The sequence below is a fragment of the Palaemon carinicauda genome, chromosome 11, assembly GCF_036898095.1.
Source record: "Palaemon carinicauda isolate YSFRI2023 chromosome 11, ASM3689809v2, whole genome shotgun sequence".
In the NCBI taxonomy this organism is placed as follows: Eukaryota; Metazoa; Arthropoda; class Malacostraca; order Decapoda; family Palaemonidae; genus Palaemon; species Palaemon carinicauda.
This window is the reverse complement of record NC_090735.1, coordinates 93,272,337-93,292,001: the sequence shown is the minus strand read 5'-3', so window position 1 is coordinate 93,292,001 and position 19,665 is coordinate 93,272,337. Positions and strand designations below refer to the sequence as shown.

At 38.4% G+C, this 19,665-nt stretch overlaps 1 protein-coding gene across 2 annotated transcripts in view; it reads right to left on the bottom strand.

Annotated features, from left to right (window-relative positions):
• The window catches only part of LOC137650094 (PX domain-containing protein kinase-like protein), a 793,620-nt gene that overhangs the window by 545,210 nt on the left and 228,745 nt on the right, over window positions 1-19,665 (bottom strand). For both annotated transcript variants that reach the window (XM_068383187.1, XM_068383188.1), the window contains exon 4: window positions 18,797-19,023. In XM_068383187.1, coding sequence (XP_068239288.1) covers window positions 18,797-19,023 — 227 coding nt within the window. The remainder of the gene's footprint in view (window positions 1-18,796; window positions 19,024-19,665) is intronic.

The following is a 19,665-nucleotide window of genomic DNA, read 5'->3' as shown; positions in this document are numbered from 1 at the left end:
TATTCTTTACAGATTCTCCTCTGTCCGCATACACCTGACAACACTGAGATTGCCAAAATATTCGTCTTCACCAAAGGGGTTAACTACTGGACTGTAATTGTTCAGTGGCTACTTTCCTCTTGGTAAGGGTAGAAGAGACTCTTCAGCTATGGTAAGCAGCTCTTCTAGGAGAAGGACACTCCAAAATCAAACCATTGTTCTCTAGTCTTGGGCAGTGCCATAACCTCTGTACCATGGTCTTCCACTGTCTTGGGTTAGAGTTCTCATGCTTGAGGGTACACTCGGGCACACTTCTATCTAGTTTCCCTTCCTCTTGGTTTGTTAGTTTTTTTTTATAGTTTTTATAGGAAATATTTCTTTTTAATGTTACTATACTTAAAATATTGTACTTTTCTTTATTTCCTTTCCTCACTGGGCTATTTTCCCTGTTGGGGCCCCTGGGCTTATAGCATCCTGCTTTTCCAACTAGGGTTGTAGCTTAGCATTTAATAATAATAATAATAATAAAGAAGAACCGGGCAATAGCAGACCTTGCAAAATGTTTAAATCAATTATAGTAGATTCAATAGTAGAACATATAGAGAAAAACAATCTTCTGATACACAGCCAACAAAGTTTTAGACAAAAGAGATCATGTGTGACAAATCTTTCGGAATTTTTCCACAATATGTTTAGCATTTACGACAAAAGCAGGGCAATAGACATCATATACCTAGATTTTCATATACCTTTTGACAAAGATCCTCATAAAAAATTAATGGTCAAAATTAGAGCACTAGGCATCCTTCACGAGCCAGCTGAATGGGTAGAAGATTGGCTAACAAACAGAAAACAGAGAGTTGTAATCAATGGAGAAGCTCCAGAGTGGGCAGCTGTTACAAGCGGATTACCTCAAGAATCTGGTCTTGGCCCATTGCTATTTCTGATCTACATTAACGACATAGATTTAGGATTAACTAGTAAAATAACCAAATTTGCCGACGATAGTAAATTAGGTATTAATGCTGCGAACTCAGAAAACGTAGAAGCCTGAAATGAGGATCTAGTAAAACTAGGAGAATGGTAAAAACAAATAGCAAATACCTTTCAACTGGGGGAAATGTGAAGTCATGCACAAAGATTATAGTAACCTACAGTCAGATTACTCACTGCTGGGTAATGAAATAGAAAGTGTGGACCAGGAAGATCATTTCGGTATTATTATCAGCAAAGATTTGAAGTTCACCAAACAAGGCATAATAGCTGAAAAAAGGCACAAAACTAATAGACTACATAAGGACAATTAAAACACAGAAATAAAGACACTGTACTATAGCTGTACACATCACTAGTAAGACCCCATCTAGAATAAGGAGTCCAATTCTGGGCTCCAAGTATTCAGAAGGATATATACAGACTGGAAGAAGTACAAGGTAGGGTCACCAAACTACAGTAGTTTCAACACTAAGGAAATTCGGATATACACACAGGATGGAACGTTTGAACTTATTTTATCTACAAACTCGACCACCAAGGGGACAGTTCATAAAGGCATTCAAAATCCTTAAAAGAATAACAAATGTAGATTACAAAAATCTAGTCATGCTTTGCACAAATCAATCCAGAGGTAACGGATACAAACTGGAATTGAAAAGATACAACACCACTCAATGTGGCAATTTCTTTACATACAAAATAGCAAATGCTTGGAATAGACTTCCAGTGGATGTAGTAAACAGTAACACAGTAAACGAGTTCAAGAATAAGTTACACAAGATCATAAGAACTCTCTTAATAATTCAACTAAATCGCTCTGCAGAAGAGCAAATGGAGTCTCTGCGGATGGACTAGAAATTCTTTGAGACATCCAATACATTTAATATCTGGCTTGGGCTTCAAAAAATATCTCTCTCTCTCTCTCTCTCTCTCTCTCTCTCTCTCTCTCTCTCTCTCTCTCTCTCTCTCTCTCTCTCTCTCTCTCTCTCAGACCACAATGTCATAGAATTGATAGTTCATTCCAAAGCAAGTGATCACAGAATTAATAAAAGCACAAAACTTTGATAAGGATATGGAAAATATAACTTTTACAGTAAGAATATAAAATGGTCAGAAATAAATGAAGAACTGAATAAAGAATGGAAAAATGTATTTATAAGTGATAATATACAGGTAAATACGGATATACTGTACAAAATACTGGAGAAAATTGTTGAAAAATATGTACCGAAAAAAAAACAATAAACAAAAGACGTACATACCAAGAGACAGAAGGATCTTATTTCAGAAAATTAAAAAGTGGAAGAAAAATCTTGCAATAGAAAAAAATGTGTGGAAAATGAGGGAAATAAAATGTAAGATAGAAAATGCAGAACAAAAGATTATACAGTCAAAAGAAAATGAAAAAAGGGACTTAGAAGAAAGGACACTTCAAAATATAAAAAGAAACCCCAAAGTACTTTACTCCTATGCAAAAAAGATGAATAAAAGGAGAATAGAAATAGGCCCTCTAAGAATTGAAGGACGGCTAACGAATGAAAAAAAGGAAATATGCAACATATTAGCAGAAAAATATAAGAGTGAGTTCACACCAAGAATTGTGAATGAGAATAATGAAACAGAAATGAGAGAAGAAAATGTTGAATATCTAACGGATATAGATATTAATGAAGCAGATATTGTTACGGCTATAAACGAAATTAAAAATGGATCGGCAGCCGGACCAGATGGAGTGCCAGCGATTTTGTTAAAAAAAACTGCAAACACTATCGCGAAGCCACTTGCAATACTGCTAAGACAGAGTATAGATATGAGCGAGATATATGTTAAACATAAATTAGCTTATATAACCCCTATCTTCAAAAGTGGATCAAGACTAGAGGCAAGCAATTATAGACCTGTTAGTCTAACATCACATATTATGAAAGTGTATGAGAGGGTAATAAAAAAGAAAATAATGAACCATTTGGTCAAAAATAATTTGTTTAATATGGGTCAACACGGTTTCGTACCTGGAAAAAGTACACAGACCCAACTGATAGCTCACTATGAAAACATATACAATAATATGATAAATGAAAAAGACACAGATGTGATCTATCTAGATTTTGCAAAAGCCTTTGACAAGGTAGACCATAACATATTGGAGAAAAAAATGAGAAAGCATAATATTGTGGGAAAGATAGGAAAAAAGGGTAAAAGAATTCCTGCAAAACAGAAAACAGATAGTGGTTGCAAATGACGAGAAATCAGATGAAGCCCAGGTAATATCTGGTGTGCCCCAAGGTACGGTATTAGCTGCACTGCTATTTGTTATTATGATCTCAGACATAGACTGTGATGTTGAAAACTCCGTAGTGAGAAGTTTCGCCGATGACACAAGAATAAGTAGAGAAATTACTTGTGATGAAGATAGGAACTCACTACAAAGAGATCTAAACAAAATATATGAATGGGCGGAGATAAATAGGATGGTATTTAACTCCGATAAATTCGAATCAATAAATTATGGAAACAGAGAAGGAATGGTGTATGCATACAAGGGACCTAATAATGAGACAATCACAAACAAGGAAGCAATTAAAGACCTTGGTGTAATTTTAAATAGGAATATGTTATGCAACGACCAAATAGCAACACTGTTGGCTAAATGTAAAGCAAAAATGGGAATGTTATTCAGACACTTTAAAACAAGAAAAGCTGAACACATGATTATGCTTTACAAAACTTATGTGCGTAGTACACTCGAGTACTGCAATGTGATATGGTACCCACACTACCAAAAGGATATTGCGCAAATAGAGAGTGTACAAAGGTCCTATACTGCTAGAATAGAAGAAGTTAAGGACCTTGATTACTGGGAAAGACTGCAATTTTTAAAACTATACTGTACAGTCTAGAAAGGAGAAGAGAACGCTACATGATAATACAAGCATGGAAGCAAATAGAAGGAATTGATGAAAACATCATGGAGCTTAAAGTATCAGAAAGAGCAAGCAGAGGTAGATTAATAGTGCCAAAAAGCATTCCAGGTAAACTGAGAAAGGCGCACAGGACATTAATCCACTACGCACCAGCATCGATAATGCAGCGACTATTTAATGTGCTGCCAGCTCATCTAAGAAACATATCAGGAGTGAGCGTAGATGCGTTTAAAAATCAGCTCGATAAATACCTAAGATGCATCCCAGACCATCCAAGACTGGAAGATGCAAAATACACTGGAAGATGTATTAGCAACTCTCTGGTGGATATACGAGGTGCCTCACACTGAGGGACCTGGGGGAACCCAAACAAAAAATAAGGCAATAAGGTAAGGCATAAGGCGCGCTCTCTCTCTCTCTCTCTCTCTCTCTCTCTCTCTCTCTCTCTCTCTCTCTCTCTCTCTCTCTCTCTCTCTCTCTCTCTCTCTCTCTCTCTCTCTCAATCTTTGTTTCTTTGCAAAGTCTCTATTGAATACTCACTGATAGAGCCATAATATAATCAAGCACGACAGAGCTAAAAACTATAAAATATCGTGCATCAACATGAATGAAACTATGGTTAACATTATGCAATTCAACTCACAATACAAATAAATAAAATATGAGAAGTATTTCAAATGAAACTATTGACATTAGAATGCTAATTGGAAAATGATATTTCAAGTAATAATTGTTTCTTTTATTATTATTATAATAATAAGGGAGTTATTTGATCCAAAAATTGAGGTTGATGGCAGACTACCCAGGGTTGATCAGCAGATTTTAATGTAAACAATGCACGTGATTATAATTTGCTATGTTTTTATTATAGATACAATACTAAAATGTGAATATTACATGCATTATTACAGTATTGGATACAGTTAAGTGAAACACCAGTTTAACAAAAATCCGGTTTATTTCAAATATAGCTGTACAGTAATTTTTTACCACAGTAAATGGATAGCCTATACACTATACAGAGAGCTATGACCACTGAGTGGAGTTTTTCCTCCCACATGTACAGTAAAAACTTCGCTACAGCTGGAATACAGGCACTGAGTGGAAACACCCCCCTCCACGACACCCACTACAAAAGACGGACCACTTCGCCTGATACAATGCAGATGACAACTCCTGCAGGTATCCTGCCATACGCCTAGCAACTGGCTTCGGAAAGCCTCTCTTTGCGAGTAGTTGCTGGATAGTCTACAGGTGTGGAGACGTAGCGATAGTATCGCTTGGTAGAAAATCTTCACGTTTGATTGTCTGAGTAGCTCAGGAAGTGGAGGGAGCTCTCTTAAGTGCCTCTGACAGCAGATGCAGATGGTCTGAAATCCATTCTGCATGTTACCACAGCAGAGCTATGAGGGTCATTGCTATATTTTGCGATGCCCTGTTCAGTAGCCTCCTTACTAGGAAGATGGAGGCGAACGCATAGAAGTCCATCTTGTCCCACGGGTGTTGAAAAATGTCCTGCCCAAATGCTTGTGATTCAGGTACTGGTGAGCAGTTATCATCATCATCATCATCTCCTCCTATGCCTATTGACACAAAGGGCCTAGGTTAGATTTTACCAGTCGTCTTTATCTTGAGGTTTTAAATCAATACTTCTACATTCATTATCTCCTACTTCATGCTTCATAGTCCTCTACTATTTAGGACTGGGTCTTCCAACTCTTGAGGGGGCTAATTAAATGTTTGGTGAACTAATCTCCCTTAGGGAATGCAAAGAGCATGATCAAACCATCTCCATCTACCCCTCACCATGATCTCATCCACATATGGCACTTGAGCAATCTCGCTCATAGTTTCATTTCTAATCCTGTCCTGCCATTTTACACCCAATATTCTTCTGAGGTCTTTGTTCTCAAAGCTACAAAATCTATTGGATATTGTTTCATTGTCATGCCATGACTGATGACTACACAGTAACACCGACCTCACTTTATATGTAATTTGGTGAGCAGTATACCAGAAGTTCTGGTTGAGGGAAGTCGCAGACAGGTCGATTGCCCATTCGAAGCCAACTATCCGAGTCCTCCCATTCAGATTGTCTGCCAGCATGTTCTTCTTTCCTGGGATGAAGCACGCTGTTAAGGCTACCAAATTTTCTTCCGTCCACCTGAGGATTTTCACAGCAAGCAGGCATAGGTGCTGTGAAAAGGTATCTCCTTGTTTGTTTAAGTGGCACACTACTGTAGTGTTGTCGCTCATCAGCACTACATACTGACCTGAAAGGAGCTAATGGAAGCACTTGAGGGTCAGGTAGGCTGCCCTCATTTCCTGGAGGTTATGAGGAACCACCTTTTGGAGTCGGACTAAACTTTTGATGCCGTCAGGTGTAACAGATGAGCCCGCCCCATTTAAAGAGCAACAAATCCAAGAGAGGATATAGAGAAGATCTGCTCCTCTGAGGAGGTTGGTGTCTGACACCCATCAACTCACGTCTCATCTTTTTGGATCCCACTGGTACTAGGGTATTAGGTGGGTCTCTGTTCTGAGACTAGAAGGGCATCAGATGTCACTGTAAAGATCGTATGTAGAGAAAGCTGTGAGGAACTAACTTCGAGAGATGCTAGATGCCCCAGCTGTTTTGTCGCTAGTGCTAGTAATTTGCCTGTCGAGACAAAGCTCTGCCGGTACTCGATCCCCCAATGGAAAAGACCTTGTCAAGTGTGGTCTTGACCAATGGTGGAACAGTATGAGGATGGTCAGTCTGTGAAGGGGAAACTACCTGCTATTCCTCTTCACAAGGGCAAGCGTTGGCAAGGCGCAGGCTGGTAAGGTGTGCTGGCTTGAGCACCACTTTCAGTTCATCCTCCTGGGAGCATATGCTCACGAGGTGAGAGCTGAAAAAGCGAGGCTTTCTCAGTTCTGACCAGTAATTGCTACCTGTGCACGCTTGAGTGGAGTGTGTCCTCGGTGAATGAATGTGCAACACCGCGCAAGTTTTCCTTGCAAACTAGAGTCTATGTTCACGCTCGAATAGGATGGACCAGAGTATTTTCATACAATCTGACTCTCTCAGTAGCCTGGGTAGCATTATGCGCCCCTACAGGAGGAGGCATTCATTTTCATAAAAGACTATAAAGAATGTGGGAGATGGGAAGGTTTCTGGACTACCTGGTCAACCAATGCCCAGTGGCGTGGTCAACAATACCCCGAGACTGTGCCTCTTGCCTTCCACCATGGGCTAACAAGTTCTATTGAGTGGAACTAGCAGCCTTGACCCTCAACCAAAAAGTAAATTCTCTTTGGTTCCTCTCGAATGGTCTAGAGATTGCATAGCAAGTAACATCTCCAGTTGATGTCAAGACGTGTAACCAATTGAACACACCTGCTATGAAGGAGGGGAGTCTTGTCCTCCAACTGCCATCAATCCATTGACAGTTGGCCGAGTAAGTGTTACAAATTAGTAAACCAGGGTAGCCAGTATCCGTTAGATGATGATATTACAGTGAATCTCCTTTGTGATCGCTTTCGGGCAAGAGACCGGTCAGTAACGACCGATCGCACACAACTACTCACATCCAAAAGGTAAAATTAAGACATATCTTTAATCTATTGCTAGACAGGTAATCTATGCACAAGTTCATCTATGGACCAGTAACACAGACTAGGGAGGCGGTCAAACATACAGGCGTAGTCAAAATTACAGTCTTAGTTGTGTCCAGAACTCGGTTGGAGAACGTTGAGTAACATTCATAACTGACACCTCATCCTTTCAATGAACAAGGAAATCGTTTGTATTTCTTCGTCTCCGATCGGCAAAACTGGTATAACTTTTGAATGTTCCCTTCCAGAAAATATATTCGCTTATGTGAAGTTTTTCGTATAATTATTTTTTAAAAACTGAGGCCTCTAATCGTAAGTTAGGATGGAACTGACTGGGATGAATGTAGACCACATATCCAGTATGTCTGGTTACAGGAAGAAAGAAGAATATGGCAAAATCTGGTTTCCCATAAGAAATATAGCCGTCAACACTAAAGATTTATTAGAATGGAGTGCTAATTTTAAGATTGCCAATAGTCCTTGTTGTCAGAAAGATCTCTTGCTTGCATAAGCGCATGTCCATCTGCATTCGCGTATGCGTAACCTCTTTGCCTCCAGGTAAACGTTTGACGAGTCTAAGCCCGCTTGCGGTCATAAAGTATGTGTGATGAATCGCAACATTATAGCCCAAGGAATTTGATCGTCAACTCGCTGTAGTATATTCTAAGATGTGAGTGCATGCGCCTACACAAACAAAACATACAGCTATTGTAGCGAACATAACTCCATCTGTTTGCCTGCCCGTCTTGTAGGCGGGGATAACTAATGTTCATAAACGTAATGAAATGCTGACAAAGTTTGTCTGGCCACCCTGTGGGAGGTTCTTGTTAATGTTTATAAACGTAATAAGAAGCTGACAAGTTTCGTCTGGACGCCTTGTGTACAGGGCTAGCTATCATTCAAAAATGTAATGAGAAGCTGACATTTGCCTGACCACCATGTGGGTGGGGCTTGCTATCGTTCGTAAACCGTTGTAAAAAGAAAAAAAAAAAAGGCATCGTTAAAGGAAAATACAAATTACTTCAATGTTTATTGTTATTTTCTCATTTTTTTTAATATACAGTAATTCTTGTTAATATTGTAGCTCTTTATCTCAAAATCCCTGTGTCTCATGACCACTTTCTTTGTTTTTATAGAGTAACGGTGCCCTGCACTCAGCAGGGATCATATGTTAAAATTTCAAATAAGATTGAGTGAAGCCAGTTCAGAACTAAACACCATGTTAAGACTTAGTCAAGTAGAGGCGAACACAGATAATAGCATGTTATGCTTGGAAATCTGGACTCTAACCATGTTCCCTGGTGTTGGCTTGCCTCAGGTCCCCAGAAAAAACAAAGACAGAATGGTTTGTTAACCCAGGACACTGCAAAGAAAGTAAGTGGACCTTTCGGTGAAAAGTAGAGTAGAGGAATGTTGCAGATGACAATGTTACTTGTCTTTTATTGGTGAAAAATTTATATGACAGCAAATGTGTTTCTCGAGGAAATTTTTTATAGGTGGCAATTAGAAGATGAATGGGAACAAAGATATCATCAATGGAATCATTGAATTTTTTAAGTACGGACCTTTGAACCAAAATATCGAGATATACTGTAGTCTTCTATTACTACAGAGTCATCATGCGTAGAAGTAGATAAAGGACACAGAATCTTTCGCACTGCTGTTTAGGACCACGAAGGTTTCAGCCAGAGGCAAACTGTGATTACAGTAATGTGGATGTCCAAACCTGCTGTCTGTGTACAGTATGTAAATCATGGTCCGCAACATTGCAGGGTTCTCCTTTAAGGGGGTGGCCGGCTAATGGCATTTTCTAATGACAGGACTTTGACAATCATACAACTTAATATGGTGACTTAAGTCATCTCCAAACTGAATAGGATTTTTGCCTCTGACCTTTGGTTTTGTGACATCAGGGTGATTTATACTGAAAATAAGTGTTTCTGAAATTCTATCTCCTCCCCTGATACTTAATAATAAGACCTCGGATTACTACCCTACACAGTATAGACCTGATGTAGACCTCCAATAAAATTAAAGATTTCTAAAAAAAAAAAATTTTTTTGCTAGATATGAATTTTTCCATTATGGTAAAAAAAAAATCAATCCAATAAATCAGGGGAAAAAAATAAGAAAAAAAAATGAAAATTCTGAAAAAAAGGTCTATTTCATTGTTTTATAATGTCTTTCTAAAGTTATATACCGAATTTCAACACTATATCTTTAAAACTAAGGGAGAAGATAGAATTTGAATTCAAGGTCAATAAGTACAGTTTTGAGATACAAGCGTTCAAAGTTTTCCTTTGTATTTTTACAAAGACAAATATTACTAAATAAATGATTATTATGAATTTTATGTTTTTTTTATATCAATAAACCAAAACAATGTTATTTATCATAATTTAATCATAAATTAAGATCCCTTTGCTCAATATCTTGCTTCTTTAGGTGAGACAGTCTCACCTTCATTTTCTCTGTCCTTCACTAACTCCGCTAATATCGCTGATGTTACCCACTTTTGAACTCTTATTAGAGCAAACTTTCTTTTTCTTTATGTAAGCAAGATGTTTAAATTATCTTTTCCTCTTTGGCATGATGAAATTCTTGCCGAAACCCAGAAAAAACAGACGAAAAAGCGAGTGATTGTCTGAGGTCAAACTCAAACCTGTACTCTCTCTGAGGTTCGTGCTAGCACTAAAGGCCAAATGGTGTAATAACCGTGTAATACTTTGTCTTGTGACTCATGAAAACTATACAGATGCCATTGCTCACAACTTGTTTTAAAATGAAATGTAATAATTATCAAAATTTACGATAAAAGAAATACTGGATTTTCTTGTAGGGATCCATGTTTTTGGTTTATTGAGTTACTTTTACTAACTATATTGTAAATAAGGAATTTTGACAAAATATTTCGTATACACATTTTCCATTGCCATACGAAGAAGCTCAGTGAATTTTTTCATGACTTTACGATTTTCGTCCTTTACCACCATATATTGGCATACTGGCCGGCCCCTTAAGCTTGAAGTTTCCTTATCTCACAAGCTTGGAATTTTGTCTTGAATAGGTTGGCCTTGACTGAAAAGGCTCTGTCTTGATGACAGTTGCTAGAAAATCTGCATCACAAACCCAATAGGATTTTACTTTGAAAATGGATTTTTATATTCTATATCTTGTTTTTGTCTGTGTGACTATGCAATCAAGAGGAGGGGCCTCTTTCCGATGTTAAGGTGAGAATGTAGAGATAGATCAGATGTGTAACACTGTTTTATAGTCTCTTTGATCCTAACTGCCAAGGTTGTCAGCTGTTAACTTTTGTGTCTGGATATCTAATGTAGTATGGCTTTTGGGAAGTTAAATTGTGTATTTGATATTTTGCCATCCCTTTTGATTGTAGCATTGAAGAAGCTTCTGGATTAGCTGTGATGAGATATCACTTAAGAAATGTTGGCTTAGACGAAGAATTGGAGTAACTAAGTAACCTGTCACATTACATTTGAATTTAGCCCAAATACATACACTGTTATGTTGGTCTCTATTTATACTTATATATGTAGATTAAATATTTAGAGGATTGCTTCCTAAAAGACTCTGCATGGAGATATCTATGTCTCTCCTTCTGGTTTTGAAGACCGGCATTTTCTTATTATTGTATTCTTTTTTTTCTCTCATTGATTAATTAAAATATTTTTCTTAATGAATTTTTTTTCTTCTATTCATTCCCTCCCACAATGTCCTGTCCACCAGCCTAGAGTTTATTCAAAATTTATTTCCTCTCCTGTTTGTAATGTTCAAATAACTAAAGAAAGAAAAAATTAACCTGGAAAGAATATTGTTTGGTTTATTTAGAACTTGAACGACGTACCAATAATAATTGAGATGGTATACCTCTAGAATAATATTAGGCAACTGCAGTTCTAGCAGGGTTCCCTTGCACAGAGTACAAGCATTTGGATATAAAGGAAGAAGAAACAATCTTAATTTTTATTTGCTATAAAAACAATTTGTAACTAGAATATAACTACTTTTGTAGGGTAAGAGTATATGATATGGAACGCAGATATCTAATGGCGCTCTTGAAGAATAATCACTAACAATTTTAATTATAGCATTGTTTACTTGTTCATATTTTTGTGTTTTACAGGTTCATGTCACCCACAGTTTATTCTGATCAGTTTGGTTTAGGTGTGATTGTGTTCTATTCTTAAAATTTCTATGAATTTGTATATTGTAGGGTGCATATGCCCTATTGACTGCAGCATTGCCCGATGCCAGCCCTCTAACGAATTATTTGTACGTGGATGTTCATTGAAGACACGTTCGTAAACACTCCAAACATGAGGGGGAAACATAGCATCTCTCCTTCTTCCTCTCCTACAAGGTCTTCCTATCCAAGTATCTTTGAAGTAAAATACCAAATCATCTAAGTCTTCGGGGATTATATCTTGTAATGATTTAAAAACATTTGTAATATTATTGTGGGGAACGAACGCCAAGGCCACTAGCATTTTTGTACATTTTCGTATTTCTTCACTGATACTGTATAAACTGGTCAATCCTAAGTCTTGTATTTTTCTCCATACGGCCTGAGATAAATGGAAAAAACACCCAAACACCTCAGCATTTCTGAAGACAGAAAGAAAATCTTTATGAAGCTTTTTCATAGTCGCACGATATGGAAGCTGAAACAATTTTGGTATCTATGAAATGTAGTTGTGTCAGAGCACGGTTATATGCTTCCACAGATTTCCTCTGAAGGAGAATATAAACCACTGGAAGCACGATTCCTTTATAAATGATGTGAATCACATATAGCTGATAGAATAGCTGAGGAGCTATTTTGAACGTTCCATCTCCCATCCAGTGCTTATTTTCTTTCATCAATTTCAAATTTTGAGGAGTAGAAAATATAAAATATCTATCGGGGTCATCACTACCGTTGTCATATGCATGAAAAGTTTCTCCATCATACGTGCAAACAAGTTCTTGAGGTATATCTATTTCCCCTACGTAACTTGGAGCCGAGAGAGATAATCCTTTGGCTTTCCTTTGTCTTTCTACTGTTCGCTGAAGGGATTGAATAGCAACTACTTCCGGACGCAAATTAAGTTGTGCCTCTTGAATGAGTCGCCTTGGTGGATCATTCGATGTTGCAGCTCTTTCACGAAGTTGCATCATTGATAATCTAGACTCAGACTTTGCAGGATCTGGCACATGATCGTGCTCACTGGCAGATGTGCATTCATCTCCAATAACATATATCCTTCCTTTGCACTTCCGGTCTACACAATGCTATGACTCTTTCCCACTCTTAAGCACTCTGTCATCTGTAACAATAGTCTTCGTGCAATATATTATCTTTTCCTTTGGATGATGTTACCTTCTCCATAGCGAGGGTACTTTGAACTAAAATAAATCAAAAGTATTTCTCTTGGAAAGTTTTGTTAAATTTCCAACATAAGAATAATTTTAAAGATATACTAATAACCAAACGATACGCACACAAAATGAAAGTTAACGATAGTAACCAAACAAGTTAACGATGTAAACTAAAGATTTTAAGGAATTTTAACAATAATAAACAACCGATAACATGCCATTTTTTTAAAACCAATTTTACGAAGTAAACAAACACTTTTTACTCACCGAACAACAGTTATCGAGGGACATAGATAGATATTTAGATAGATAGATAGATACAGATAATAAATAGATACACAGTGTGTATGCGTGTATGTGTGTGCGTGTTTAAGATTGTTTCTTCTTCCTTTATATCCAAACGATTGTAACAGTGAGTACTAAACGTCTATAATGTCAATACAAAAAAATAAGGAGAGGATTGAGTTTTGAATTATGGCGCTCATATGTTAGTGCGCACTTTTGTCTTGCGCGTAATTGTTGGCGCTCATTTTTCTTGAGCGCAAAAGTCGGACCATGCCAGTGCTCAGTTCATCCTTGATTGCTTACTTTTTGCCCAGATCTTTAAGCATTCCACAGTTGTGGAAAAAAATGTATAGGAAAAATACAAATTATTTCTAGATTTATTTCTCATTTCTATTTTTATTGTTTAGTTTGTATTTGCACAATGTTTTATTTCCATTGAATATTCTATGTACTGTTTAATTTGTTTATCTCCAGTCCATCACTTAAAATTTTTTTTTTTGGTTATTAAAGAGTCACGGCACCCTGCACCCAGCAGGGATCATATGCTAAAAGTTTTTATAAGATGGTGAAGATTGTCAAAAAACAGGTTCACTTGGATGAATTATCTGAATTAAAGAAATTGGTGGAGCCTATTGAAAATAGGCGGCGAGAGCGATTAAGAATCCCCTCTGCTTTTGTTGCCTTTTAATTGCAAACCAGTTATCAAGCAAGGTATCAGAACTTAAATTAGAAAAAAAGACTGAAAATCCTGCCAAGGGCAGGGCACAGTAGAGGAATTTGAAAGTGCTAAGTTTGACCTCGCTGATAGTGTTGACTATTTTATGACCACATACGGTTATACAATTTCTGGTGTAGTTTACTGAATATTGAACAGAGTGCTAGCCGAGAGCAAGCAATGACAGGGAAAGAAGAAAGGGTATTATCTGTGTGGGGTATAACTTTCATTGGTATCTACATCTAATAGACGATGAAACTCGAACTCCATGACCCTGCTCCTGAAGGTAAACCTCGTGATAAGAAGCCGACCAAGTGTCAAAACCCCTATGGAAAATGCCCTTAGTTGTACTTTTAACATAGGTGATGGTCAGTAGTTTTTGGGGACATTGTGTAAAGATTTCAAGGTTGTTATTAGACGATGGATGTGGTGTGTAGAGATTTCAAGCTTGTGATCAGATGTTTTGGAGTTTTTTACTGTGGGGGATTCTTAGGATATCAGTGCTGTGGACACTTTAGTGAAAAAAACCCTACGGTTGTGTATCCATTATTAGTAAGAAGTCGGAGATTTATGTCCAGACCCTATTGACTCACTGTGTAAGTCGTGAACCGCAATGTTATGGGGTTCTCCTTCAAGCCTGAAGTTTTCTTATGTCACAGGCTCGGAACTTTGTCTTGACTATGCTGGCCTTAACTGAAAAGGCTTTATCTTTATCTTAACTGCTAAGGTTGGCTGCTGATAACTTTTGAATTTTGTATCTGGAACCCAATGGGATGGTAATTTGAAGGATTTTTTTGTAGTTTATATTGTTTTATGTGTGGCTTACTGATTAACCTGTTCCTGATGATTTGTATTCATATGATTTCTAACATGTGAATGGTTTATTTTTTCTCTCAAAGCAATTTTAAGTTTAGTTAGTGTAGGACTGAAGTGAAAAGGGATACTAGTTTTTCTTGCAATAGAAATCTTCTTATTGATGTATATAACATTGTTTTTGCAATAAACTGGGTTTTTTTTTAATATGTTCTATCTTTAAACCTCCTCCCAAAGGGTGTTTATGTTCCAGCCTTTCATTAGGCAATAATATTGTTTATTTTCCTCTCCTAATGTTCAATTATCTTTAAATAAAAAAAGTATCCTATCTTAAGAGCATGCTGCAGCTATTAATATAGGACTCTGTGCATGCCAGTATAAGTGAGATGGTATAACCACAGTTCTAGCTGGGTTCCCTTGCCCAGTATAAAATCAAGGGGTGTTGCCTAGTGCCCAGTTCATTCTTGACTGCTTATATTTTGCCCAGATCTCTGAGCATTCCATCTTTTTTTTTCTTTTTATTCTTTTTTTGGTGTAGTGAACATTGGAGTGTGGTTGGTATTCTGAAACTAAGTAGTCTATGTGCTACATCTAGCCACAATTTGCAAACCATGCACCGTATTTCATTGTAGTGAAATGCTGGGGTGTAGTTGGCATTCGGACACTAGACAGTCTGGGTGCTACGTCTAGCCGCAGTCCGCAAACCACTACACCATAAACAAAAGCTGTTAACTTGGGACTAATGCCTTGAAATAATAACCTTTTAAGGTTATACATCCCAAGCCCGTTGTGCGAATGCTCTGAAGCGCTCTCCATTCCGTTGAGCAACGAAACCCAAGAAAATAACCCAGACAGATTATGTTTCATTGAAACTCGGCATCTGACGAGAACCTTTTGCGTCCAAAGGCTCACTGACACATGCGGTTGACTTAAGCCATCGGTAGTAAGCCGTATTTGTGGCAATAACCTTGAGGTATTGTCTTGGTGAGAGCGCAGGCGCCACAAAAGTTAATTTCAGCCTTTTATAAAGTTTTAACGAATGCCTGTAGTTGTGTAAAACTTCTCAAGGACAAGAGTTACCCATGAAGAAGCAGTCTCGGATGAAGAGTTTCTTGTCCCAGAACAGAAAGAACACAAACACTTGGCAGGTTCGTATAGGCTTGCCAGCGGACGTGATGAAAATCAGCAAATGCTAGCGATCATCCACAAACGCTGGCGATCGTCCACAAACACTGGCGATCATCTCCAAACACTGGCAATCGTCAGCAAACACGGGTTATCGTCTGCAAACGCTGGCGATCGTCCGCAAACGCAGGTGATTGTCCGCTAACACTGGCAATCATCTGCCAATGCTGGCAAACACTTGTGAACGCCACCAAGAATCAGAAAACGCCATCTGATACTAGAGAGTGCTGGCGAGCATCCGCAAAACGCTGGCAAGTGCTCACATACACCAGCGAGAATCAGTGAATGAGAATTTGAAAACGCCAGCATTGGATTTTATTTTACTGCTAGACCCAGTAGCTTGTGCTACTCTAGCGCTGGCGAGGAGGGTTTCACAAACCCACCATGGTTACTAAAGCAAGACGAGGCTCTCACACGAGTCAAGAGTTTCGCCCAAGCTGAGGGTCTCGCAAATTGCCATGGGAACTAAGGGGAGTGAGGGTCTCGCAAACTGCCATGGGAACTAAGGGGAGGTGAGGGTCTCGCAAACTGCCATGGGAACTAAGGGGAGGTGAGGGTCTCGCAAACTGCCATGGGAACTAAGGGGAGGTGAGGATCTCGCAAACCTGCCATGGATACTAAGGCGAGGCGAGGGTCTCACCAACCTGCCATAGGTACTAAGGTGAGACGAGGGTCTCGTGCGAGGCAAGAGTCCAGCATGAGACGATGGTCTTGCACGAGGCGAAGATCTCACAAACCCTCGCCTTGGGTACTAAGATGAGGTGAGGGTATTGCAAACTCTTGCCTCTGGTACTGGGTCCTGGGTCGAGGCAAAGGTCTCACAGGCCTTCGTCGGGCAAAAGAGCTCCAAAACTAAGGGTACTGAGGCAAAGCAAAGGTCTCGCACACCTTCGTTGAGCAGAAGAGCTCTGAAACTAAGGTCCTCTTAGTACTCCTATCCATCCTACCACAAAAAGGGGGTGGTGAGTAGCTTTATGTAATCCCTTGGACGGGAACAAAGAAGGCTGTGACGGACTTGAAGACCAGCTGTTTCTTCCTCGTTAAAAACTATGAGGAGAAGTGAAGAACTTGGCCTCACAAAGCTCTAAGAGCTTTGTTGTGCCCAAAGGCACGATGTGGTAATTACCCCGAAGAGTTAAGGCCTACGAGACTCGTCGATGGAAGAGGAAGCAGCCATAATCGGCCAGCAGTCATCAACATCTGCAGCAAAGATCCCAGAGGGAAATTGCAACAAGGCTCGTTTTGAACCCAGAGGGTCTGGCGGCAATGAGTAAGAAGTGTAAGCAATCACCTAACTCATTTGTCGACAAGCTCCAAAGAGTAAGGACGGCGCATGGACGAATCCAGGTTCCGCCGGAGGAATTCCCCGGAAGGGGAAACCCCACAGATGAAGCTAGTCTCTCCTGCAAACAGGAAAGACGACCAACCTCTGTTTCCGCTGTCTGCAATTCTCCTTGTAATTGGGGAGATTGGACAGTGGCTGGTGGAGGAACTTTCCCTCGAAAGGTAAATTTGCTCAACACCTAATGGAGGTTAACGCTACTTCAAAAGGGAAGATTATCCAATACCTGGAGGTGAGCCTCTAAGCAGTACTGTCTGCTTCCCGTCAAAGACCTAAGGTTATGCCCCATTAAGTTGAAGGACGACATCAAGTTTTTCTTGTGAAACGTAACTGAAGCTCATTTCCTGGTTTACCATCAAGGGTTACCCGACATGGCACTCCTAGGAGGTCTTGTCAGCCATTGCTCATGCCCACCAGCCGAAGCAGAGAAAATGTTAGGCGAGCAGCAGAGATAGACAACAAAGACCTCTTGCTACCTACCTTGCATGGGAAACCCATGTAAGGAAGGCAGCTTAAAAGAAAGGGATGTTTTATTAAGCATTAGGCCTGTTACTTTTAACAGCAAGCGGTTAAAAAGGTTTGGTGGGAGAGAAAGATTATGTCTTTACCGATCCGAAATAAAGTGACGGTTAGCTGCCAGTGTTGATGTGAGCGGTAGTGTTAACCTACACCACTCCTCCCACACTAACTAGCGGTTGGTAGTTACACCCTGACAAAAAAGCTTATCGGCTGGTTTCAGCTTCACCGAAACAATACTGCACAGTAAAGAGCGGAAGCTTCGTATTTTGCACAGGAACAATTGGAAATCTAAAGGAATGATTTTAGTGCAGTAAAAATGACTAACAAATGCAAAATTTGAAATTCTTAACAGCATACAACACAAATTTTTTTTTTATGTATGTGACTCAAAAGAGGCATATTTGCGGACTTAACCTTTGAAATGTTCAGGATTTTCTAATAATTTCCTAAATATCAGTAGTATTCCTGTTATGCTTTGAAAGGTTTGATATGTGTGATTCTACAAGCAAATAAAAAAATCAACACAGCACTCTAATATTAAGGTTGTAAGCAAACAACATATTTCCTATCAGTGCAGCTAACAGTCAATATACATGCTCTGTATTTAAAAATTTTATTAGATAAATATATTGCAGTACAGGAGATGAAATATGCATTACAATAAATCAGTATTATTTACTGATATGTGGATACAAGTTATATTTCTTCCCCTAAACACCTGAAGCATTGAGAAAAATAAACACTAGCATGAACATTTCTACACTGGCTCTTCCCTTTACTGCATTACTGTGTAAATTTCATTAATGAAAGTGAATCAACAATATATATTCATATATGACTGAATGAACAACACTCCCATTTTTTTCCTTCTCAAGTTAGTGTTTATCCTACAGGACTTCATAAAGAAAAGGCCCCTAGTACATGGTAAAAAAGTTAAAAAGGACACTTTTCCCTCTTATTGGTGATTGTTCTGAAACTCTCCAGAGTGGAATTATTTAAGGAGTATTCTGGCACAAGTTAAAAAATCATAAAAGACCAAAGCCCGTTGAAAATATGACATACCTGACACTGCAATAGAGCTGTTAAAGTAGCATGTGTATCCCGGAGATTTGTCGCTCTGTCAGGACCAAAAGGAGCCCACCATAACACGTGATGATTCTTTGTATCACGAAGAGGATTGCCTAAGAAATATGACTTGCACAAACGAGTGCCTATGGAGGGAAGGGGCTCTGTAACTTCATGACTGCCTCCAGATCTAAGAACGATTTGTAGGTTTTGTCGACCTTCCTCTGAAATGAAGTCATCTTAGTTGCAGAATGCTAACTTTCAAGTTCCAAAAACTATACATACTGTACCATAGCTGTGTTTAGTTCTTGCTAAAAACCAAAACCTCATTATTAATTGAGATGAACAAACATAGTACTATTTAAGAACACCAAAAGTACATAACATGATTACAACTTGATACAGTATCATAATTTCATACAATGCTTTTCAAGTAAAGAAAACTATTTGAACTTCTAAATATATAAATGTGCATAAAGTACACACTATGTATTATTACATTCAATAAGTTGTAAACTTCCATAATTCCTATTCAGAACTAGAGTATTTTATGTACAACCAACATTTTATAGCTATTATCTAAACTTAATCACAAGAAATCTATTGGCATAAACTTTTGTTAAACAAAAGCCTTTTTTTGTTATTATTTCACATGTTTCTTGTTCTTGTATCCATTTTCATCAACTGTACAAATACACATTTGAACAATAACATACTCCATCAGGGTTGACTCTTCTGGTTTGATCCATTTGAGAGGGTGTTTGTAAAAATCCTAAAAACTAGGGTCTAATAAATTCTTACCGTGTGGAATTCTATTACCAAGAGGAAGTTGGAACAACGGTGAGTTTCCTTAAAAAGTAATCCTC